This window comes from Passer domesticus, chromosome 5, assembly GCF_036417665.1.
Source record: "Passer domesticus isolate bPasDom1 chromosome 5, bPasDom1.hap1, whole genome shotgun sequence".
NCBI classification, from domain to species: Eukaryota; Metazoa; Chordata; class Aves; order Passeriformes; family Passeridae; genus Passer; species Passer domesticus.
In genome coordinates this window covers 42,982,600-43,001,000 of record NC_087478.1, presented here as the reverse complement: position 1 = coordinate 43,001,000, position 18,401 = coordinate 42,982,600, and the positions used below count along the sequence as shown (strand labels likewise).

General features: G+C 43.1%; 1 protein-coding gene across 1 annotated transcript in view; it reads left to right on the top strand.

Moving 5' to 3' along the window:
- The first annotated feature begins 27 nt into the window (after positions 1–27).
- TMCC3 (transmembrane and coiled-coil domain family 3) overlaps positions 28–18,401 on the top strand; it is a 134,213-nt gene continuing 115,839 nt past the window's right edge. Inside the window, exon 1 of the mRNA XM_064419750.1 lies at positions 28–173. Within this exon, the coding sequence (XP_064275820.1) occupies positions 162–173 (12 nt within the window). The 5' untranslated portion in view covers positions 28–161. The remainder of the gene's footprint in view (positions 174–18,401) is intronic.

Here is an 18,401-nt window from a genome sequence, read left to right as displayed (position 1 = left end):
GGCCCGGCCCCCCCGCGGCCGCGCTGCCTCGTGCCGGGCGCGGCCGTTGCGCCGCCGCTCAGAGCGGGCAGGCGGGCGGCGCGCGCGGAGGGGCCGCCGCGCCGTGAGGGGCGGGAGAGCGCGGCGCCGCGGCGGGGAGCCCCCGGCGCTGCCCGCCCAGCATGCTGCGCAAGGTAAGCACCGCGCTCGCCCTCCGGCTCCGGGCGAGTCCGGGCGGGGACGGCAGCGGGGACAGCGGCGGGTCCGTCGGGGCCCCGGCAGGTGGCGCCGTGGCGCCGGGCGGCCCCGCGGGGCAGTTGCGCCCGTGAGGGCGGGCGGGGCGCGCAGCCGCGGGCGCGGTCCGGGGGGCGCGGTCCGGGGGGCGCGGTCCCAGGTGCGGGCAAACTTCGCCTCCCCGGGCGGGCCGTGCTCCGGCCGGAGTTGCCATGGCTGCCGGCGGCGGCGGAGAGCCGGAGCGCGGATCTCCCCGCAGGCCGCCGCCGCCGGCTGCGAACGCGGCTGCGGCGGTGCGGGGCGAGTGCCGAGCGCCCGGAGGCGCCCGGGGCTGCGGGCGGGAGCGGCGGGGGACGGGCGGCCGGGAGCTTCCCCCGCCGCTATTGTTCCTGCACGGCCGCAGAGGATCCCTTGGCTGCGGGATCTCGGGCGCGGATGGACTTGGGCGAAGGGAACAGCTCTCCATCCACACTAGGCAGCGGCGCTCGTGGTGCTGCGTGCAGGCGAACGCGAGGCTCTCATGACTGCCGAAGGCACTGCTAAAAGGTGTAGAAAAATAACCCGAAGCTGTTAGCCGAGGAGAGCGTGGTACCCAACCGGACCCCACTTCGGAACTGAAACCAAAGGCTATTAAAGTCAGTAAGGATCCTTCCCTTTTAGGTAGACTTGGGCTGCATCCTGAAGCAGGCTGTAACAGGATAGTGCCAGTGTAGAAAGCACGCTATCAAAAGAGTGAATCACGTAACTGCTCAGGCTGCTTGTCCCGCTGTTGTTCCTGTCTTGCTCCCATTTTGTGTGATCTTTCCGAATTTTGTTGTTACATCCTTAGGCCCATTAGCCTAAGTGTGCTGTAGCTCAGACGACTGGAGCAGAAAGACATCTCTCCAAATTCATGTGAAAAGACGTAGGAAATCTCTTCCACCACTTCCTGGTGAAGGAGGTGGTTGGAGCCTGGGATCCTCTTCAGCTGTTCTGAGCCACAGATCCAGGTTGCAAAGGCTGTGCTTGGTTTGGCAGAGCTGGGGCAACACAGATTAAGCAAGATGATTTCTCTTTGTTTTGGGAGGAACCCTCTGCTTAGCTGGACTCTCTAAGCCTGATATTGCTAATCTGTTTTACAAATAGCAGTATTTTACACTTAGTGTTAATTCTTGTGTGTTTGTTATATGGTTTGGACAAGAGAAAGCTGATTAATTCTATCCTCTCATAGTGAATAATGTGGAACAAATGCTTTATTTGAATTTTATCTTCTTCTACTGCCTATCACAGTCCTTTGCTACGAGGAGAGGAAAGGGTGAGAGGTGGTCAAGATTTGAAATTAAGGGTTTATTAAAGAGCGAAATTACCTTGGGAATTGTGGATATAAGGTATTAGAGCCTTGTTTCTTTTTCATACCTCATTCTGTGGCTGCTCAAGGGCTGAATTGGGCTTTGAGGGTTGGTTTATGCTGTCATCCTGTTTTGTGCTGCATGTTTATGAGCTGTCCATCACAGACTGACCTCCATGTGAATTATGAGCCACTTGTACTAAATTCCTCTGCTGTACACAACACTGCCAAGAGATGTTAAACTAAGCTAACTTTAGCTTAAAGTGATACAATTTGTAATTTCTAATTTTTAGGCAACACCTTAGCACTAATGAAGGCTGCATAACAAATCATCTGAGAAAGAAAATCTCCTTTTAGACAAATGGAGCAAGAAATAAAAAGAAAATGCAGCTCTCATTTTGAATTAGGAGTGCTCTGATTCTACTTTAGGCATCGTCACTGAGTTCATAGTCCTTAGCATGTCTTGGAAAACAGTACTCAATGTGGGGAACCAACAGTAAAATTAATTTCGTGTTAGGGCTCTCTAGGATGGAGTATGAAACTTCAGAGTTGAGTGCTTTGTCTCCTTTTTATTCTGTGCTGTTCCAGAGGATTTCCTACGATTTTCATCTTAACATCCCCTTTTTTGGCTTTTATATTTGTCAGAAAGGGAGCATAAAACACAGAGAAACCTTTGTTTTTCTATTGTTCCCCCATCATGTGATTTTATGGCCAGCAAGAGGAAGCCTAACATTTGAGACCCCTTTGTTTGGCTGTCCCTAAATGCAGTTAATGTTTCAGTGATTGCTTCAAAAGTAAGTAAGCAAATAAATAAATAAATAAATAAAAGCTGGGCCACTGAGTTGGAAAGCTCAAGCTTTTGCATGGGATTTAGTATGGGATTTAGTATGATTTAACACAAAAACTTTGTGTTAAATCTGCATTTTCCATTTGGTTCATGTTTTCCAAGGCCATCTGTGCTTATAAAGGAGCAATAAGTAAAAGAGTTGTTTTGGGTGCCTCATTAACATAACAAAAACCTGGGGTTTGTGGCTGGAGACATGAAATGACAATGTCCTTTCCCTTTCTGTTTGAGATGTACTGAATTTCAAGTGTAGTGAAAGTGGGTGGAATCAGTGAAATGCTGGTGCCTCCGGGGAGCTGCTCTTGAGTTGTGTGGTGGGGGTGGGCTTTCCCTAGGCTGAGCTTTGGCTCCCCAGGTGAGCTGATCTCCCTGAGGAGCCTGTCCCCTGAAGGGGGATGAAGTCCTTCAGGCGCTGGTGACCGGAGGCCAGCAGTGGTATGCAGAGGCTGGCAGTCCTGGGGCTTCAAGAGTGCCACAGCGATGCTCTGTGCAGCACCCTCTGCGCTGTTGCTCCCGGTCCAGAAGCCCTTCTTAGGCAGACAGCCCTCCCTGTGTTCCCCAGGTCCCCGCCGTGGTCTGTGAGGAAAGCAGAGCGGCCCAGGCTGAGTGAAATCCGGCACCGTTTGCATGGGGGCTGTGCAGGTGGCACAGAGAGCACCATGGACAGGGAGGACGGGCAGTAGCAATGCTCTGCCAGCCTGCTGCTTTCAACCTTCTCTGCTTTCAACATTCTGAGCTCAACAGCTCTTCCCAAGTGCCTGCCTCTGCTGGCCACCCCTTCTGGCTCCTCCAGCTACTTGTGTCCAACCTGTTCTTCAGAAAGGGAGCACTTCCTAAAATCCTTGGGGTGCTAGTGAAGTTATTGATTACTAATTATCCTGACACTATATTTGAGATGCTTTATAGGAGTTTGATCATTACAGACAGAGTCCCCTGCTTTCCTTGTCTCTACACTCTTTTTTCAGACTTCAGAAATGTGATAGCTGTGTGTACAGATCTTCCTGGCCACCACTGCTTCTCTGGCTCTTCAGCTGTTCAAAATAGTTAGAGATGACATAGATAGCAGAGACATGTCCAAGTACTTTCTTGCTTGTATGAACCCTCTTGTGTAATATGTAGGTGCTGCAGCTGGATGTGTAGCTAATGTCACCTGAGGCTGGTCCACCTGATTTCATTCCACAGGAAAGATATGATTATTTTTCTTGCATATGCCCCTCTTTTCACTTAGTTTCTTATTAGTAAGAAAGTGCTAATGCATATGTAAGCAGGAGGGAAATCCCTGAGGTTGTTTTCCTGGTTTTGTGCACCTCCTTCTTCCTGGTCATTCAAATACAGTAGACAGGAATTGTGGTTAATGGAGACAAGATGTCTATTAGATATTGCAGGAATGCAGTAACAGAGAGGACAGACTACATTTCCAGGTAACAGATGGAAAGCCAGTTCTCCAGACCTCAACAATCTTGTCTCTTTGGATTTGTTCCTCTCAGTTTCTCTTGCCAGATGACCTACCTGTCTTAATTGACCATATTAGGAGTTAATTTATTCAGTCTCAGCAGTCTGTCACCAGATCACTGAAGTACATATTACGTATAAATTCTCACTTATGTCTGTTTATATTATCTCTCTTGTTTATCTTCACTAGGGTATACAAATTCACATGTCAATTACATAGATAGCAAGTGTCATTTTCATTGCCAGTGTTATTTCTTCAGGAAAGATGTACCTACACTTGGAAATTAATGAAAATCAAGTACATCAACAAGAAATAAATATTTAGGAACAACAAAAAGAAGAAATTAGTAAGAGCAGAATATACTGAAAATCCAAGCTGGGCTAAACAAAGTCTGTAATGAAGATGAAATTGAGTGCTACTTCTGTTTTTATTATCTGTCATTTAATACTCTTAGGTGGGTTTGATCTCTGTTACTCAATAATCTGTAACTACTCTTAGTTCTTATGGAGAGGGAAAGGAAACAGTCTCAGCCTGTCTAATGTTCTGTTTAATTCATAATGTAGTGAGGAGGGACAAATATACCTTGTCAGGTACAGAACAGTGCTTGCTATAAAATTTATTCATCAGGTGTTAATGAAAGCTTTATTTTTAGCAAGTTGTCATTGTCTGGTCTTTACAACTTGTTGGGCAAAACCTGGGACAATTGATGCTAATGGGGGAGCGTGGCATTGTGGCTCTGCTGGGAAAGAAACTTGCCCTTTTGTAATATTTATCTGCTCAGAAATTGCCTTCAAATAGTGTATAATACTGTCGGTCAAAGACTAAATTTCAGGGTTGAGGTAATACAGAGATTTTCCTTTTCAGCTATTTTAGAGGCTCTACTATTTTGACTACCCTCAGGGAATATGAAATGTGTTAGCAGTTAAATCCATGACAACAGATAACTTACTTGAGCATTAGATTTAGCAGAGTTAACGTGCAGTCAATTTAACTGGCTAAGACACAGACCACCCTGGCACGAGGGAGCACTGAATAAATCCTGGCTCCAGACACAGCAGAGTGCCACTTCAAACATGGGGCTCTCCCCTGCGGGAGAAGCAGGACAGACAGACAGACAGAGATTTCTTCTACACTTGGGCATGCTGTGACAGGCGTGAGTTGAAGTGGATTTTAGTGAATTTGCAGTGAATTTAGGTGCCTGCAGGTGTTTAAGTGCCTAAAAAATCTCATGATGTGCATGAGGATTTCAGTGGGAGATCAGCATCGGTTTTGAAGGACTAGACAGGATTTCCTTTACCTTAAGCACTCCTCTTTGCTAAGGAGTCCATCTTTCCCATCACTGCTTCTGCTGTGGTTTTTTATTGTGATTCAGCTGATTAGCAGCAGGATTCATCTCTTCCAACAGTGTCTATGATGCAAAACCAGATCAAAATGGGGTCAAAATTTTCCAGTGCTTGAAAGTGGCAAGGATATAAAGGGGACCAAAGCAATGAAGCTGAGACTACAGGCTCTGCAGTGATGTGTGCTGTGGCAGACAATAGATGATGGAAAGGTATTTAATTATACTCAGCAACGTAAAATAGGATGTTTAAAAGATAGGGTGAATTTTTCTGCAGTTTTCGAGGTCTTAAGTTGGAAGTGTCATTGTGATATAAAGAAACGTCAATGGGTTATCTCAGATATATCTACCATCTACTTAAAATCTGTCCTAAGATTTATTTTCTTAAGATTCTAGAGTAAATTTCTTTAAGAGTGGGTAATAATGAATCAAAATGTAATGGAAAGTCAATGGGGTTTATGTATCAAAGTCCCTGGGATCACTTTCTAAAATGGCATGTAAATGGCTGATGTGCTTTCAACTGTCTTTTATTTTTATCTCCCACCTCTGTTGATAAGCAGAGAGGACAGCAAGGCATAATTGACATGGGGAGGAAGAATAGAAAGTGGCTGATTGTTCAACCTGTGTCAGCAAAAGAGCTGGGGCCACCAAATGAAACCATCAGGCCCCTCAAGTTCAGAGCAGAGGAAAGGGCTCTGCATTTACCTGTGAGATTGCTGGCCACGGGGTGTTAGGGAGAGCACGAGTTTCCATGGATTCAAATTCACACAGAATATGCCCCTGAGGATAAAATGAACACTGCTGGCTCAAAACCCCCTTGCCCTGCAGATCTCCAGCAGCTGGGAAGTATTCTGGGGAGCAGCATTCCATGGTATTCTAGTCATGGGAGTCTTCCCAAGACATCCACTGTTGGCCACTGTTCCAGCCAAGATACAGGCATGGATTCAATATGAACCACTATGTTCCTTACCATCTAGCAACACAGAACTGAGCTTTGTTTTCTGCTGAGCTTGCTTCTTGCTTGTGAGATTGAACCTGTTAGTCACACCCTTGATTAAGCATGTCACCTGAGAAAAGTTTTGTGAGTCTGTGTTGTCTTAGAGAATATGTGCATAATTGGAGATTGCAGTTATGAGAAAAGAAATGGAGGAAGGCTAAGATATCTTAAACATGTTGACTTCACTAAACTAAACCCACAAAGATTTAAGTAATTTCTTTTGTTCAAGATTGCCCTTCAGGGCAGGGGTGGGTCAGGATGGCTGGTTGCACATTTGTTGAAAGCTTGCCCATGCCAGGATGAACATTTCCATTTTCTCTTGTTCTGAGGTGAAGACAAAGCACTTTCTAGCACAAAAGACACAAATAAGGGCCAGTTAATATCTTTTCCTCTAGATGTTCCCCACTGCTGGAATACTGTCCTACCAACAAGACAATTGATCTTAACTTCAAGAAACATATGAAAGAAACAGGCATGGGAAAAAAGGGGAGAGATGAGCTGATTGAAGAGTAAGTAAAATTTCCAAAAGGCTTTGATAGTCTCCAGTTGTAAGGTAAAAAATGACTAAAGCTCCCCTTTTCTGCCCTGCTACAACATCTGTGCATATCTTGACAGGCCTGATGAGGCTTCAGGACCTTTAAAATCAGGACACAGGCTCTCTGGTTGCTGTTTTCCTGCTTCTGAGCAATTAGTCTTAAGCCACTATATTTAATGTAGTTGAACTTGACCTTGAATGCCAGAAACCATCATAAAAGAAAATGCTTCATTAGCCCATATTGTTCTTCTAAAAAATGTTTTGAAATAGAAAATAAGGTTTTTATTAAAAAAAAACAAACAAAAAAACAAACAAACAAAACCCAGAAAATATATTTCTGAGAAAAATATTATTCCAATGAAAAAGTAACCTCTATTTGAAAAAAAAAAAAGCAAGCTTAAATTTCTTTATTCTCCTTTATGGGAAATTAAAATATTTTCCAGGAGAAAAAGAAATCATTTTCCCCCTGCAGCAATACAGAATTAATGCTTGATAGTTTGATTCAGATATGCTACTTTTTATCTTTTTATTTGTAAATTAGTTAGTTTATTGGATTTGGGGTTTTCTTCGTGTCGTTTTCGTGGTTTGTTTGTTTGTTTTATTATTGTTCATCTTGGCATTTGCTAGCATACAATTATTTGTCTAATTTGCAAGTCTCCTAGTAGTTCTCCGTTCTTTTCAGGTGTTCTAAAAACAGTTTTGTTACATGTTCTCATTGTCTTTTTCAGCTTATTAATGGACAGATGAATAAACACACTTTTTAATGCATTTCAATTATCTTACTTTTTGTCAAGATGTACTTTCAGGTAACACAATTAATTAAAACTCCATTAACTGTTTAAAAAGGATGTATCCCCTGGTGGCAAACCTTTGGTACTGGCCTACTTGAGTTAATGAGTGTGAATGGATGTATGATAAATATTGATTTGCTCAAAAATAAAGGACATTTTTAATCTTTTTACTTGCTTTTTTTGATTAAGCCTGAAGAAATATACTTGCCATTGCTTTTTTGCCTCTTAGATTCAATCTGTTTGGATCTTCCTGAGAGTTAGAGCCTGTTTCACAGATAGCGTGGCCAGCAGGCCCAGGGCAGTGCTTGTCCCTTTGTTGTGGGCATTGGTGAGGGCACACCTCAAATCCTGTGTCCAGTTCTGAGCTCCTCACTGCAAGGTGCTGAGTGCCCAGACAAGGCAACAGAGCTGGTGAAAGGCCAGGAGAGTGAGTCTTGTGAGGAGTGCCTGAGGGAGCTGGGCGTGTTTGGCCTGCAGAAAAGGAGGCTCAAGAAGGAATCTCATCACTCTCTGCAACCATCTAAAGGAGGCTGTAGCCAGGTGGGGTCAGCCTCTTCTCCCAGGCAGCCAGCGACAGGACAAGAAGACAGAGCCTCAAGCTGCACCAGAGGATGTTCAGGTTGGATATCATGAAGAACTTCTTCATTGAAAGTGTTGTCAAATATTGGAATGGACTGCCCAGGGAAGTGGTGGAGTCACCCTCCCTGGAGGTGTTCAACAAACGACTGGACGTGGCACTAGTGATATAGTTAAGTTGGCATGGAGGTGTTTAGTCAAAGGTTAGATTCAATGATATTTTCTTTTTTCTGTTCCCTTCTCTGATGTTGAAAGCAGGGCTGGTTGTCAAGGCTTTCAGTGCCACTTGCTGCTGCCAAGTCAACTATTTGTCTGGGCAAACTGTGCTTTTGTGACTTGCAGGAGGGCAGCTGAGCACAGGACTGAATGAATGAGGGAAAGGAGCAGGGAAAGGGTCCTTCTGAAGGGTGGTGAGTGTTATATTACATGAGTAAATTTCAAATTTTTTAATTACTGGGGAAAAGTCTAGCCAGAGAGCTTTCTAGGCTGTAATTCTGAGTGCTGTCATTGCAGAAATTGTGTAGAATGAGTCGAGGGTGTAAAGAATAAAATATCCCTAGCCTTGGGTGATAATAAAAGCCTCTGTTTTCTGATAGTTATTTATCATTCATTCTTTTAATGTGTGATTCAAGAGGGGTTTTTTATGCAAGAAAGAGTAATTTTTAACTTAATCCTACAACAGGTGACTTGTTTCAACTACTGTTTTCAGATTCTAAAAAGTAGGAGTGCAGATTTAGCAAGCAAGAATGTGTATCTCCATATATAATACTCGGGTAATTCATGCATGTTGAGACAAAAATAACAGATTTGTATCCTAATACACTGACATACTGTTCTAGGGGTGGGACTGAGTAGTCAAGGCTTTTGTACTTGGCGCCTCAGCTACCAGACTACAGAAATTGAATAACTGAAAAAAAAGGTGAAGTTACTTTTATTCAGTTCTGTCTTCCTTTATTGGTGGAGAATAAAGGAATCTGAAGTCCCTGGTAATGGATAGTAATCTAATGTAAATCCCCAGGCAAGTTAAGTTAATGTATTCTCGGCATGGTGCCTGGAGTAGGATGGGAGGGAGGAATGGGAAGGGATGAATCAGCTCTGATGTTTTGCAAGATCCTGCCTTCTAGTTCAATATTGTCTTGTTTTCTTTGCCTAAATTTATTCCTGACAGGTGGTGACAGAATGTTTTCATTAAAGAAATGTTTCCTAGAATTGCAGAAATCATATAAATTCTGTGACAAACTAGCATTCAGACTTATGAGTGACCATATTTTCTTTGCTGGCTCTTAAAAGGTTAGGAATTCCACACTGGTGCCTAAAATCCCTTTTTTCCCTGGGTCCCATATCCAGCAGTGCAAGGCAGAGAGCACAGAAATGCAACTCCTGCTGCTGACCCATGCAGAGAGGGAGAGCAGCTGCCTGCAGGTGTCCTGGACAGCTGCAGTCAGGTTGAACCTTGTCCCTGACACCACAGCCACTCTGACCCCAGGGGGGCTCAGAGCAGTGCCAGCATGTGTCCTGACCTGCTTTTGCACTGCTTGATGTTGAGTTATGGATCCCCTATGACATTCTTCTGCTAGAGCCTCTCAGAGATGGGTGTACAGTTTTAGAACTGCTGTCAAGAGAGGGCAAGCTGGTGGTTTGACAAGCTGGGCAGAGGAAACAGTGCTTTAAGAATGCTGCTGTAAGAATAACACACATTATTAGCACTTGCAGAGGGTGCTTGTGCCTCCTGTGTGCACAGCTAGTGGAGCCAGAGTAGATCCCGATGCTCAGGGGACAAACCCACGACTCTTTGGGTGGGGGGTAGCTGTGCCTCACTTCATATGTCCTCAAGAGCTGCTGGCTCGAGTTTATTGGAACCTGCCCTGCCTGCTCTGGTTTCCCAGGTGTGGTTCCTCAGTGAATTTGGATGAGAGATCACTTCAAACTGTGACACTGTGGGGACAGATGAAAAAAGACTGTCTGTGCCTGAGAGGTCAACCAGAGAGCTCCTGTTTCCAGCTCTAGGTCCAGGGACTGTGTGTGGACCAGGTTTCCATGGGTGAGGTGGGACAGGGGAGAGGAAGAGGAGCTGCCTGATGAATCAAGTGCTGGTGTCATTATTGTCAGCAACGCTGAGCACACTGGAGGTGGTTTTGGAATGCTGGTTCTGGTGTGCTGATCTGCCACCTCCAGAATAGTCTGCCTGTAACAAGGGCTCAGGTGTTCAGGCTGGGTTTTCTGTTCTCTGTGATAACTATATTTAGACAGAATACAATTTAGAAATGGAAGACACAAATCACTGAATCAAAGGGAGTCATGGCATTGAATCAAATGAAGAAAAAGCAATAATTTCCCCAGTCACTTAATTTGTTTTTTGCTTCTGGGGTCCATTTTGATTTCATAAGCACATTTTCTTACTCAGCACTGCTTCTGTAGGAATTTTTAAAGTATGTGTGTGTTCTTAGTATTTTTGCTGTGCTTGAGATCAGCACTGTTAACCTTACTGATTTGAATGGTTCAGTCCCCTGGGACTGTACAGTGCTCCTGCTGCTCCACAGGACAGATTTTGGCAAACAGCTTTAGAGATGCTAACGAGAGTGGTGGAATAGTACAGGTACTCACCTCGTGGCTGAGTGTGCATTAAAAAGCCCTTGCCTTGATAGAACTTAATGCTTGGAGGACTTCTTATCTTCAGAGTGCTTATAAGAGTTAATAAAGCCTCAGGACACCACCATGAAGTGATGTAAATATGTATTATCACTGTAGTACATGGGAGGGCAAGAGAGAAAATTTTCTTGTGCAAAGATTGCCAGAGAAACCAAGAGGAAAACCTATAGTTTTAAATGACTGTTTTATCCTAGCTAACTGGAAATTGCCTTTCTAAGTTGCTGGGTTGTAAAAGCATACACTTGTGTAGGCACATGCATCAGTGCTCTCCTGAGCAAAGAGATGTTCCTTAACTAGTGCTTGGGAAATGAGTGCAGCTTTGAAATAGCTGAATGATTCTGCAGGGGAAAGCTGTGAAAATTTTATATCTATCACTGAGCTTACTAAGGGGTTTTTTTATAGCTTGTTTAGCAATTTTAGACTTTTCTCATGTGAGTTCTCCTTCCCCATAACTCAGTTTGAAAAGAAGGATGGAGGAGAGGGAAAGGGACAGCACCTTCAGAACACATGAGGAGTGGGCCTTGGGTCTCTGGGCAATAGCTGGGAGGAGAGAGTTGCTGAAGAGGAGTGCTTTGGGGCTGAGGATGCTGACAGAGCTATGGTGTAAAATTCAGCCATTGGATGAAGCATTTCTAGGACCTTCAGGGACTCTTCTGCTAGTTCTGCTGGAGCATCCTTTCCTGGTCACTGTAAGTCCTGGTCTTTGTCCTCTCCTATGACTTGTTATTGTCACACTTCGCAGCCAATGCCATTTCAGTGTAATTCTACCCTTGGTGCATCCACCTCCTCCCATCTGTATTTGTTCTCTGCTCCTAGCAGCTCCTTGGCAACCTGCCACATGAGATATAATCTGCAGCCTCATGTAGAGAATTACTGTACTCTGACCTCCCCTGTGTTGTAAACTACTTCTGCTTCATAGGGCTTAATCCTGCCAAGAGCTAAACTCACTTCAACCAGGCACCCCTATGGAAGCTGCCTTCCCACAGGTGGATTAATGGTTTAGAGCAGTGCATGTGTGGAAATATATTGACCACTAAAGGGTAGAAATCAGGATGATGAATTAAGTTTTTCAAGTGAAGTCTGTAAACTAATTCTAGCTCAATAAAGTAACTTGCTTTTTGGAGGGGAGGATCTTCTTTCATGAATAAAAGCTAAGGTAAAAATGAATACCTAGTCAGGATTACTAATGCAAACACCTTAAGGTATTTCTTTTACTGGTAGCACCAATGTTTTCTGATCAGCTTTCAGTGAACATAATTCAAGACTTTTATGTATGCATTTATATAGCATAAATCTAGAAATTCATGTGGAGTAGTATCTTATAAGGAAATACTCAGGTATACTGAAGAACTAGGACACAGATAATTACATTTCTGATCAAATTAAGTATCTGCATATTGAAATATCCATGAAACTACCCTTCTGAGGCATTTTAAATGGCATAAACCTCACTAGCTGTATCCCTGCTGATTCTGATGCACATTTCTACTCAACTTATCTGAACTGTACAGTCTGACACATCAGTTTGTTCAAAGGCTGATCAGGTTAATTTGCTCACAGTAACATTGTTTCAGAAGCTACAAAGGGCATTTTTCCTTTGCTCCATGATAACTATTTCTGTGGGCATTTCCTTTTCTGTTCTCCTTCCAAAGGAGGTGCTCCCACAAACACTGCCTCCCTGCTTCAGTCATACTGCTGTCTCTTGGGGTGCATCCACTGGTGGTGCACCCTTTCAGAATTACCTCCAGGCTCTGTGTCTGGCTTCCTTAGCTCTGGTGCCCATCTCCTGCTATGTGAAATTTGTGTAGCTCTTCCCAATTCCTTCATGGCTTACTCTCTGGTCCCCTTCTCTGGCCTTCACTGCTGCTCCATGTTCCCTGCAGTCAGTGGGTGAGGCAGCTATCAGATGTTTTCTTCCCCCTCTCTCTCACAGCACCCCACTTTGCCACTTCTTTCCTGAAAGGCCCCTCAGAGCCATCACCTCTGCATGGCATTGCCTTGTGAATAGGACTTTGGGTACAGGTGTCTCTCAGCTATCTTATGCTGCTAGGATGCTCTTCAGATAATGAGGTGTGAAAGAGGGACAAAAATTACTCAAAGTGCTGGACTAGATTAATCTATCCACTGTCTTCCTGGAAACAAAGGGGCAGGGGATGTCCCAGTTTTCACTAATGCTATATTTGAGAATTTTCTGTTAGCCAGTGGTACATGCTCCTACCTAGGAACAAGACTCCTGAGATGCTTTGGCAGTTGTGAACCTTCCTATCCTCTCTGTGGGTGCTTCCCAAGAAGATGGGCTGGTCAATGAGTAAAATGTTTGGTTTTCCCTCAGACTTTGGTTGTCTTACAGTGAGTCTATTGCCTCACAAGTACTGTTTGGAGTAAACACATGGGATTGAATTAATATTGAGAACTTCTGTGTAGTCCTCACCAGTATCTAGAAAAGGAGGTATGTGCACTCACATGCTGAACTTACTCTGTTTAAGCCTCCTACATTGCATTGCTACAACAGACTAAGAATTCACATCTGTGTTTCACATTTTTGTAGTACTAGTTTAAACCAACTGAGCTGTGTATGATTTGTCTTCTGGACTTTCCCTCTTGCTAAAAACAGGTGATGATTAGTGGCCAGTGTAAGTTAGACGAGTAAATTGTTGTTCAGCTAAACATCTTGAATAACGTAACAAAATGATGCCATTTTGCATGCCTGTTTGGAGCACAGAAAATCAATCTTCTTCCAAAGCTGGATCCCTGCCACTGGATTTGTAGGTTTCTAGAAGTTTTGACTTAAAGCCCAGTTTACTCTGTAGTTACCATAATCATGCCATTCAGCCATGAGCATGTAAACTGCACAGATTATGTTCAGGAATTACATTGTGGAAATACAGACAGATCTATTTACTGAAGTACAAAACCTGTTTTGTATGAAATGTATAAACTTCAATTATCCATGAGACACAAAGGACAAAGGATAATTTTGATAATCAAGCTTTCTGAATATGGCAGGAATATTCAATATGATGAGCATTAAGAGTCATGACCTCAACTAGGATGGCACAAAGTGGGTATAATCAAAGTGCTTCTGTATTGAATTCAAAGGATTTAATAGTATTTAATGTTTGGGCTCCAGTTTGGTAACTGCTGGTAGTATCCAACTCAAAAAGATCTGTAAAAGTCAAGTAAGTCCAAGAGCTTCTCACTGCCACTGATAGTATTCAGTTAGCTATGACTGGGGACAGAAAAGGAGAATTTGGTAGCCTACTTCTCAAAGAGAGCCAGTGTGTCATTCCACAGTGTACTTGCAGACTTAAAAAAAAAAAAAGATCTTGCTTTCTCTAAAAGTTGTATTTTAAAGTTTTAGAGATAAATACTTCTCTTTTTTGTTAAGGTTTGAAGCTTGGAATGTTCTGAAAAGTTCTTCTTGCTCTTCTCATTTAGAGAAAATCCCACTTAATTTGAATTAATTACTGCTCCTATGGTATATTTGAAATAGAGACTATCTTGGATGATCAAAATAGGGAAAAAAGGACTAAAACTCAGCATATGAATCTTACTGGTAGAATCTTATTAACTCTGAATGTTGATATTCACAAGTTCATCCATCCTCATGTCTCCCACTATTGCTGTCTTTTGGTTTTTAAATCCATAGAAGGTTTTTCAGCCAACTGAAGTTGAAATGAGCTTCCCATTACCTTGCCAGAATGGTAGGGATCAGCTCAAAATCATCTGAGTCACTGCACTCTGATGGGATCTGTGTTTACATGCTTGATATGAAGTAGCCTTTTCTCCCATTTGAAGTGCAGGTACAGTGATAGTGAGAACTTCCTCATGTAGATATGTGTGGACAGTTGTGGTGTCTCTCCAGTTGTTTCTCAACTGCTTTGCATTCTGCCAGGCTGTGTATTGAGTGTGTCTTCTGCTCCATGGGCAGAGTGAATACATGAATCCAAAGAGATGCATCAATGAATAGATGATGTTTCTCTGTCAACACGCAGCCTGGGTCAATTCACTGGCAATTGCACATCCTGAAGTCAGCTGCAGTCTGGATTATCATTCTACCATGCAGTTAACTTGGAAAGGGGTCTGTGGCCTGTCCATCACCTCACTGGCTTTTTGAACACTTTGATCCATTGGTTGAAAGGGTGCCAGTGCGAGGTCACTACTGGGATGTAAAGCTAAATCAAAAGTACCTGTAAGAAGGAAAATATCTAAAGCTAAGCTCAGGTAGTTCTGCTATCTCTTCCTAATGTGTTCTTCTGCATAGCATGTGGTAGCTGGAGGTGGGCGAGCCATACTTTGTGGTGGAGACTGCAAAAATAACAGTGATTTAAAGACCTTACATTGTTCATTGCAAAGGACTGCCTGAAAGCTGAGGAGTTCTTTGCAGGGCAGGAGGCTGGCTGGATACAGAAGACCAAAGGGGACCTGAACTCATGGCCCTCATGGCCTTGTTATTTTCAGATCAGTTAGGCTCTTACAAGACAACCCAGCAGAAGGTTTTGCAGTTGGTGAGCATTTATTTTCTGACCCGTTTCTTCTTCTTGTGCTATGTAAAACTGGTACTGTACCCTGGCCCAAAACCAGCAGCTGGTTCTCTGTGCCCATGGGATTTGGAGATTTAGAAGGGTCCTTATTTTTGCATTCAGGAAGTTTGTTAAGAATCACACATCACGCTCTTCTACTAAACTCTCTCAGACTGTCATAGTCTCCTTTTTATAGGTTGCTTTATGTCCCTTTCACCATTCATTTAAAATGGTGGCCAGGTCTAATATAGCAGCAAAACAATAGACACAGGGTATCTCAGTTGATTTTACCATAACCACTAGGAACTTCCTGCAACTCCACTTGGAAAGACTGTATTTATCTGACAGCTTGTCCTGCACATTAGATGTGAACTAGAAAACAACTTGTCAGAAGTGTCTTTGTTGGCTGTTGCCATGCACAGAGAAAGAGCAGAATCTTTATGGTCTTACATGTCAGAGGTTGTATAAAGGGAAGACGGGTCTGGCTGTTACACACACAAACATAAATTTTGAAATGGGTGTTGCAGTACTTGAACGAAAGTATCTGAGACATTTTGGTTTTCATAACAAAACGTAGTGATTTCTGAGAAAATAATATGTGTGAAAGTACAGATGCCAATTATGTACACTCTCACTGTATCACTGCTGTTTCTGTAGGATGACTTGATTCACTTAAATTAAAAGTGAGAACTCTATGGGGTTTTGTAGAGCATAAAAAATGTCAGGAAAAATCTTCTCAGGTAATGTTTTAAAGCAGTGCCACCTTATGGTTCATTTCAGAATAGGGATGTGTCCCACCCTTGCAAAACACCATGTGCATCTGGCTGGGCTCTTTCTTAAGTGGTCGCTGTGTGTGTTTCTGATTGGAGCAGGTGGTGCACTATACCTTTCACTATTGGAACTAATTACAGATTAAAAAATGTGGTTATTAGCGTGCTTCTCAAAGAAGAGCTGTTCCTTCTGTACAATTACCCAGCACATTGCTCTCAAGGGCAAAAAATCATGCTCCAAGTCCATTCCTCCCAAATTCCTTGTATGACTGCCTAAGGCTCCTGTTTGTGCTGAGATGTTCCATTCCTACCCAATGGCACAATCTAACATCTTTGTAGCTGCAACGCATATTCTTCAGGCCTAGTCCTGCAGTCCTGTCACTCAAGCCATGGTAAATAATGCTGACTGGTCAAGAGCTTTGAAATTCTGCCGTCACTGTTGCTCACCTAAACTGAGGATCCCTAAGCAGGGTGGGTTTCATGGATCTGATGTGACCATGCATGCAGGGACAATGACCTTAGAAAAATCTTTGCAGAAAAAACTGGTCGGTCTCCTCCTGCTCCTGTTTCAGCTTGTGGCAGGAGTAGCTGCTGTCTGGATGCCAAAAGCTTGTCAGAGCTGCTTGGTTGTGTGGCTGCTCTGAATTCCCTCTGAAGTCAATTACATATTGACGTATACTCTTGTGTTAATTACAGCTACTGCTGCAGCTTGGTGACCTCTTTTGTCTGCAGTAGCCATAACAGTGTGCAAATAATTCTGGTTAGCCTGTGAGAGAAATGTCACTAAATTACAGGAGAAAAAATCCTGGAGATACTTTAATTAAATTTTAGGTATAAAACTAGCAGTTTCTTCCAACAACTGCAATGCAGAATTCCCAGAAAGGGTATTAGGAAATATGGGTTTCTTTGCTGCCCTGCTGAATGCAGAGAAGACCATTTCTTGTGGAAATTACTATTTGGGCTGGAATGAGAAGTGTTGGAAGCAGCTGGGACTGATGTTCAGCTGTTACTGCTCTGCTGCTCAGTGCAGTTCACACAACCACCACCATCACCAGTGTTAGCCCACCACTGATTGCACTGGGGCTAAAATCAACCAGGAGCCATTAGTTAGGTTTTGACTCTCTCTGTTGGACTAGTTTATACATATACAGACTGTTTTTATTTCTTTTAGGCACATAGACACTATGCAGCATTTTTATTGAGCATTGTGCAGAGATGGACAGCCCAGCATGGCTGTTAAATTCCCTCAGATTCCAGCAGCAATTCCATTTTTTATAGAAGACAATAAACCTTAGTAATGAAAATCACATCATTAATATTAGCCTAAATATAGCTGTTGCTATAAGTTTATCTTTTTCACAAAAGTGTGTATATCAAGGCCTGTGGCTACAGAGAATGCTGTGTAAACTCAGTTTCCTATGGTCTTGAATCTTTTCATTCATAGGTTTTTAAAAAGTAAATTGAACTACTATTTTCTGGTTTTACCATGTATCCTATACAGTTTCTATACTTTTTCTTACAGCCTTTGTTCTGTCAAATATTTCCACAGCTGCGTGCAGGCTGCCTCATTTAACTTAATTGGCCAACAAAATCAAAACCTTGGCATGCTTCACTCTGGTTTTTCAAAATACACATCATATTTGAGCTCATAATATTTGATATCTACTCATTGGCCTGAATCAGCATTAGAAGTTTATTACATACATATAAACAGACTGATCCTGGAAATCTGATTTTCATAGGGAGCTAGGCTAACTAAATCTAGCCAAAAATATGGAAATTACAGCCAATGTAAGATGACAAACCTGAAAACTGGAAGAATATGGTGATAGAAGAAAAGAGTCCAAAAATGCAGGTGATGCTACATGAGCTGCCTTGGAGGATCGTGTGAAACCCTTCCCATCACTGCCTTCCCTGATTCAAGGAATACTGCAGTGTTTTCTTCTGAATGGCTGAGCTCACACACTTGGGTCAGGTTTTCTTGGGAACAGAAGGTTACAGCTTTGCTGGCCACAGGTTCAGTGCCAGCACCATGCTGAACACCAGCTGAAGGAGAGCACATTTTGGAACAAATTTACAATGTACCTTCAATTGTCTATTTTCATAACACTTGAGAGAACTGTGCTGCTCTGCCTCAGGGCATCCATAGCAACTTCAATACAAGGTATTGGCTTCTCAGACCTGCCTATGATTTATGCTTCTGTTTGACATTATTTGTGTTTAGTTGATATTTCCCTTTCATTGTAAGAAAGCTATTTTTTTTTAAAATCTAACAGTGACTGTATGTGTTATACAAAAATAAGAGAACTCACTGACATGGAACTTAATCGTATTTCTCCGTGCCCTTGATATAATCTTTCAACAGCATCAACACTTTCAACAGT